We start from the raw sequence: 6,617 nt of genomic DNA, 5'->3' as shown, positions 1-6,617 counted from the left end.
GCTCAAAACTCAACCATTTTTTACCCTCTTCTTATCAAAATGAAGATCAATGAGTGCAGTTTAGGATTATACCTTCCCCCCGAGTCACCCGTGGCCGGAGTTGGCCTGAAAAGGTCTGCAACTCACCTCATATATCATCGGAAAACTGGGGAAGACTCCACGAGGTAGCTCTGAGTTCAAATGTCACCCAAAATCCTTATGAGCACTAGAAACGTAAAGTAAAACACGATCCACGAAGATTTAGGTGGTTTTTTGAACTTACCATGGTCGGAAGTCGAGATCTTGCCGAAGAAAATATAAACAATGATGGTGTCACTGTGCAGAGTGAGGAAGAAGGTGAAAGAGGTTTCTGCCGGTAGGAGATCGCGGCTGAGGGGGTATGGGGTTGCGGTGCTTGTAGAAGACGACATCAAAAGGTGGTGGTCCGGTGTCGGCGTTGTTGTATAGGTGGAACATGGGACAGAAACGAGGGGGAGAGATGTAGGATGAGAGATAGAGAGGGGTGGTCTGGTAAAGAAATGGTGGTTCCATGGCATAAGGGCTTGTAGGAGTTGGGCGTGGTTCTCAGCGTAGCTGCTGTAGTGGGATGAGAGAGTTAAAAGGAGACACAGGAGAAAACTAAGAGAAGAGAGAGAGTCTGAGAGTGTGAGGTGAGGGAGAAGGGACACGTGACAAGAAAGGGGTGGAGAGCTTGTATGGGTGTGGGCCCCACAGACTAGTAAAATTATAAAATATTTAAAATATCCACTCAGAAAATATTAAAATAAGAAAAAACTCAAAATTCAAATTTCATAAAACACCCTTAAGTTTCGTAGTTCCGTAAAATCTTCATCGTAGCTCCAAATTCATTTCCGTTTGTGCCTACACGTTTGTAGTGACGAGCACTACGAGGATATGCTAAAAGAATATTTAGTACGTCTCCCAATACGCTGGTCACCGAAAATCAACACCCTTGCCTCGCCTCTAGGGACATTTTCGTCAATCACTCATTTAAAATCAATAAAAACGTAAAATTAGGGACGGATTGTCACATCAGCGATATTACAGCCAACGTTTAAAATTTATTCGATACGGTAGATATATTCATGGAAATATTAAAAAAATTAGAGAAAGATATAGAAATGGGTGGTGAAGTCTAAACTTCACCTCATATCAGAGAAACTCTTTTAGGCTAAAAATCAACAAATATTGTCGATATTTCTGACAAAATTTTTAAATATCAGAGAAATTATTATATTTCGTCCAAACCAATGTTTGATAATTCCTAAAGTTTCGTTTTAATTTTCCATAATTTCCGATAGAAGCAATCAATATTTGATGTATCTGTCGATATTTTCACAAATCAGCATGTCGACCTTTCTATCAATACCTATATTTTTTTTTTTGGAAACTCCGATACCTATATTTTAAACACTGTTTATAGCTATATCAGGCACTAGCTGCAATTAGGGTGCAAAATCTCTATGCTAAATTGCTAATATTCTTAGATATTAGATTAATTTTTATAATTATATTGACAGCCATCACTAAACTACCCCATAAACATGAACATCACAACTTCATAATATTCCAGCAGCTCCAGCCTTGGCCTTGTCCCATTGATTCACAAGCTCAGCATATCCCTCAGCCGAAGCGAAAGCAAACTCTGTCAGTGAGCTCATCGTAACTGACATTCCGGCACAAAGTACTCTTATCGCGACCTCAGCCATTTTGTCTGCAGTCATTACTTGTTCCACTTCGCCAGCTTCCACCATTTCCATACCCCCGCTGAACTCCTCCGCTGATCCACCTCCGAACCTCCTTGAACCTACCCTAACTCGGTGCGAATCCTCTCTAAGCTGTTGTGCGTATAGGGATCCCATACCAGCTGCAAAGAAATCTAGTCCATCCAGCACCGGTGTCTCCTGTACGGAATCCAGAAGTCTTGACCATTGGATGCAAATTCCAAATATTGGAAGAGCCCCACTGGAATGGCGAGGAGAGAATGGGAACTTTGATGTGTCGGGATCAGCCCTCATGCAACGGAGGAGCCAACCTGTTAATGCGTGCATGTAGGATCGTTGAGAAGTGATCCATGACTCGAAATAGGATCTCCAGTTCCTCAGCTCTGTCTCAAGACTGGCTGCTGAACGTGCTAGCCGGTTTGGATCAGCAGCTGAAATGGAAGACTGTCGTTTAGCTTCCAGTTTTGACGGTGTGCCTGCTAGTAAAAGCTTGGCTTCATCTAGGCTTCGTTTCTGCGACTTATGACACTCTGCCATTACTTTCCACATCCTTGCTAACCTGGTTTTGTTAATCAATTGATTAATACAGAAGAATAATTACATGAAGCATGGAGTACATATTTGAGCAAACGATTTATAAAAGCTGCGTACCCTTGCACCAATTCCGAGAGTTGAGGCTGCAATTCTTCATCCCTTAAGGTTTCAATCCTCTTTGAAATAGCTTCAACTGTGTGTATTGAAACCTTCATCTGAGTATGCAGATCTCTAATTGCTACCCTTGTTTTTTCTACCACAGAATGGTCATCTCCTTTTACATCTTGGTTCCGTAGTTGCGTCACTTTCTTTTCGTATGCAATCCGAACTTTTTCTCCGGACTGGTTTAAGTAATGATGCACAGATCAGTTCTTCATGATTTTCTTTTAATCTCTTTTAAATATTTAAAGTATTTGATAGATCAAGTATTTGCAACAGAAGTTGGTGCCATTTAGAAGTAATACCTTGACTTCCTCGTAGAGTTTCTTCTCCCAAGCATATAATCTGTCTAATGTTGATTGGTGGCTACCCGAAAACATGCAGGGCTCTTCAGAGACATCACTACTGCTTTCATAACTTTCATCTTTAGTGCACGAAGAATTCATTAAAAATCTGGACGATGCTGAGCGAGAAGAAGCTGAACGAAATAATGCTACTGGGTTCAACATTTTCATGGCTGCAACAACAAAGTACTTACTATATAACAGCCTGAAAGTTTAAAGAAAATACAAAAACCAAAATGTTTTCTACTGCAGAATAAGCATTCATGAACCAAGTAAGCAAGCAAACCTGAAAGTTCATTGGAGGAAAAAGAGTACTGCTCTTTGCTCGCCTCCAACAACGCTGATATCTCATTGGCGGCATTGCAAACAATTGTGAACTGAGTTTCTAATTCCTTGATAACTTCTGCCATACTCGTTGGCCTTCGGTTAACATAAACAGTAAAGCCTGGTTTTTCTTCCTTACCCTCCCGGAGACCAACAGCTCTTTCTTGGCTATTAGTTTTAACTTGTCTAGCAGTCTGAGATCGTGACACCTCCATAGTCATACTATTATGTGATGGCATTTGTACTTCATGCTCAATCTCTATTCCGCCATCCGTTTCCTCATCCTCCTCTTCTTCCTCCTCCTCCTCCTCCTCAACATCTTCAACAATGACTTCTTCTCTATTGCAGTTTAGATCAACTTTATCCCTTTCTTGTGGAACATTTTCCTCATGATCGCATTCCTCCTCCTGTTCGGTTTCAACTTCTTCCAAGTCAGGGATCCCCTCTTCTTCTCTGACCTGCCTTAGTCCTCTATTCTCATCATCCATGACCGTCTGATCAAGACTATTTCGAGTGGGATAACTGTAGTAATCTAGTGATGAAAACGGGTTCCAGAAAAAATCCCACTGAGAATTTTGAGGCGAAGGTGGAGGGATGTTTGGCCTATTGTTAGGAGAATAAGAGAACAATGACGAAGAATTCATCGCTGAAGATTGCATTCCAAAAAACCCATCCATCCCATAATGGTGCATTGGAGAGTAAGCTTCAACTCTGCCTGTTACGGGGGATTGAGGTCTCTCTTCTACTGAAACTGCTGGATTCCCTCCTGATCTTAGATAACATATTTTCACACATGAACGGCGTTCAGACTGAATTGTTGCAGGGGAGAAGGATTTTGGGGAAATTGAAATAAAACCAGGATTTGCTTTCTTAACAGGTGTGAAAGGTGGGGTTACGAAGGAATCTAATAAGAACTCACGAGGCTCATCGCCATCGATATAATCACGAAGAGCAGCTGAAACTCTTTTTAAGGACTGAATATACGCCATGTGTCCAGAGGCGAATCGTGTTCTTTGCTCAAGAGCCAGTTTAATAAATCTCTTTCGATCTTTACAAAGCTGAACTGCTTCTTCATCATCTAGCTTTGATGTAGAACATCCCATCTCTTGCTTCCTCCTTACCTACTTCTTTTTTTTTTTACCGAAATCTTACCTGCTTCTTTCACCCTATGAATTTTTCAGGCTAGAATCAAAACCGAAATCACGAGGATAGTCGCCTGTATTTCTGGCCAGATTCATAAGGATATTTCCCAACCTGATCAACCAAAGTAGAGTTCGATAACCTCACTCCAACATGAAGAATTATAACATGTAAAAGCAAGAAACGAACGACAACAGGAAAGAATCTGATGAGAAATCTAATTTGTAAATAACTACATTTTCAGATATCTAATTTGTTCTACAGAATAAAAAATACTTGAAAAAAAAGGTCTGAATACTTTTCTTTATATCTACATTTTGAGTCACAGAAACCTTCAGCACATCTAAACTGTTCTACGGAGTTTTATCAAGCGTGAAAAATATTATAAGAAAAAGGAGGGAACAAAGCATATAACTTTTGGTTAGGAAACTACTGGCAAATTAAAGAGGAGTGAGATATTCACATACTCATTTTTATTTCTCATACATTTTTTATAATTTTTGGCAGTCGAATCAAATAAATTAAAAAAATAGAGTTTTAACGAAAAGCTCAAGGTACTGTTCACTTTAACGAAAAACCACATTTTTACACTAAAAAGTCAAATATGATACTATTCACTTTACCCTTTATTTTGTCCTTATCATTAAAACTCAAAGTTTTCAAATCTTTTTCATTAGTTTTCCTTAAAAAAAAAAAATTAAAGTACATAAATTAACAAGGGGTGAGTGATAACGCACACCCCATTAAAGAACCTCCTACCGTAACATGAAAAGAAAGATTTATCTTTTATAATTGTTGCATAAAATTAATAGGATAACAATTTCATATCTTAATTTTTTTTTGTTTTGCAAATTTGAAAGAAAAGAATCAAGGGAAGATTTGCTAAAAGCATATTAAACAATGATAGAAAAATAATGGATAGTCAAATAACAGAAGGGCACCGCAAAAGAAGATAAAGGTCTAAAGTCGACTAATAAAAGCGATATAATATTCGTACACTAAGTCGAGTAATTTCTGAGTTTTAGATTTGAGTAAATCAAACGAGAATAAAATGATAAAAATAATAAATAAGGTGTGAAAAAAAAAAATACTGCGCTAAAATCATTTTACTATTGAAGTTGGATAGAACATATTCTAAAAAGGAGAGATTAAAATAGGAAAAACCATCCTCTCTTTTTTCTCATTTTCTTCTAAAGAAAAATTGCAATGTTATTATTCAGATATAATAAACAGAGATCTAATTGGGTAAAAAAAAAAAAGGATAAACAGAAATTTCAAAATTTGAAAAAAAAAATTAAATAGCTAATATTCATGAACAAAGAAGACGAGCTATAATAATTTTGTGGAAAATAATAAAGCAGTTTAAAACATTTATGATTTATGAAGAGATCAAAAGTAATACTGCCATAAACACGAGAAACCAATTACAGTATTTCTTTCCTGCTTCAAGTAATGTGAATAACTTAATTGCTCACCAAAATCTCTTATGAACAGAAAACCAGATCACCCATTTAAAAAACTGGAAAACTGAAAATTTCACAGGTTTTTATTTGTAATATGGTGAAGATTCAAGCCTAATTCAACACACAGATGCAAAAAGAAAAACCCATTTCATATATTGATATTTTTTTTTAAACTAGAGCTGAAAAATACTGATAAACAAAAAGAGCTTCCAATAGCAAAGAAGAAACAAAACTCAGGATAAAAAGGAGCTTAATTGGCTGATTTTTTTTTAACAAATAATTACAACAAACAGAAAGAAAATAATACAAATTAATTGGTGGAATGGATTGCAGTTGAGAAGCATTACCTGGGATTGCGGGCGGGAATAAGAACAGGAGCTGGGGAATAAGAACAGGAGCTGTGATCAGTGATGAATGTGAGAGAGAGAGAGGGAGAGAGAGAGAAGCAGAGAGAGACGTTGGGCAAAAGTAACGGTCAAAAACCAAGTGAGAAGAAAAAGAAAAAACATAAAAAAACAAAACTTAAAGTTCGAGGTTAGGAGGACTCGAAAAAGAAAAAGAAAAAGTGGGGAACAAGCCAATGGGCAGAGAATATGACAGCACTATAACTTTGCCCTCCATGCTTGCTTAAATTCCGGATATGCCATTTTCGATTTTTATTGTATTTCTGACCGATGACAGGTCACCAGATCAAGTTGTTGTATTTTGAAATTATTGTTTTGGGTTCCCATGTGATCCAGTTAAAACTTTCTAGAGATTTGAAATCAAATTTTGGTACCAAGTTGTTGCACAACATCCTTAAGATAAAACAAAAAAGCCAAACTGAACATGAAATTACAAAAAATGTGTGGACTGTCTCGGCGAAGACATCCGTAAGTCTCATTTTATAAAAAAAAATAAAAAAAAGATAAAATTACAAAAAACTAAAA

The 6,617-nt window shown here is 37.3% G+C and overlaps 1 protein-coding gene across 1 annotated transcript; it reads right to left on the bottom strand.

The window, feature by feature from the left end:
* Positions 1-1,445: 1,445 nt before the first annotated feature.
* Positions 1,446-6,193, bottom strand: LOC126607340 (nitrate regulatory gene2 protein-like). Its single transcript, XM_050274890.1, has 5 exons — positions 6,036-6,193; positions 3,048-4,339; positions 2,723-2,934; positions 2,376-2,599; positions 1,446-2,283 (listed from the first exon to the last, which is right to left on the bottom strand). Exons 2-5 carry the CDS (start codon positions 4,186-4,188, stop codon positions 1,560-1,562), a joined length of 2,301 nt encoding a protein of 766 aa, XP_050130847.1. The 5' UTR covers positions 4,189-4,339; positions 6,036-6,193; the 3' UTR covers positions 1,446-1,559.
* Positions 6,194-6,617: the final 424 nt, after the last annotated feature.

Source organism: Malus sylvestris, chromosome 16 (genome assembly GCF_916048215.2).
Source record: "Malus sylvestris chromosome 16, drMalSylv7.2, whole genome shotgun sequence".
Classification (NCBI taxonomy): domain Eukaryota; kingdom Viridiplantae; phylum Streptophyta; class Magnoliopsida; order Rosales; family Rosaceae; genus Malus; species Malus sylvestris.
The sequence above is the reverse complement of the archived record's forward strand: the minus strand, read 5'-3'. Positions and strand labels throughout refer to the sequence as shown.

What these genes read in the sequence shown, in the direction of transcription:
- LOC126607340 (XM_050274890.1), bottom strand. Translation starts at nt 4,188, where the DNA reads ATGGGATGTTCTACATCAAAGCTAGATGATGAAGAAGCAGTTCAGCTT. An exon ending in TTCCTCCAATGAACTTTCAG is followed by an intron (nt 2,935 to 3,047) that starts GTTTGCTTGCTT and finishes TTGTTGTTGCAG; the next exon opens with CCATGAAAATGTTGAACCCA. An exon ending in AACTCTACGAGGAAGTCAAG is followed by an intron (nt 2,600 to 2,722) that starts GTATTACTTCTA and finishes TACTTAAACCAG; the next exon opens with TCCGGAGAAAAAGTTCGGAT.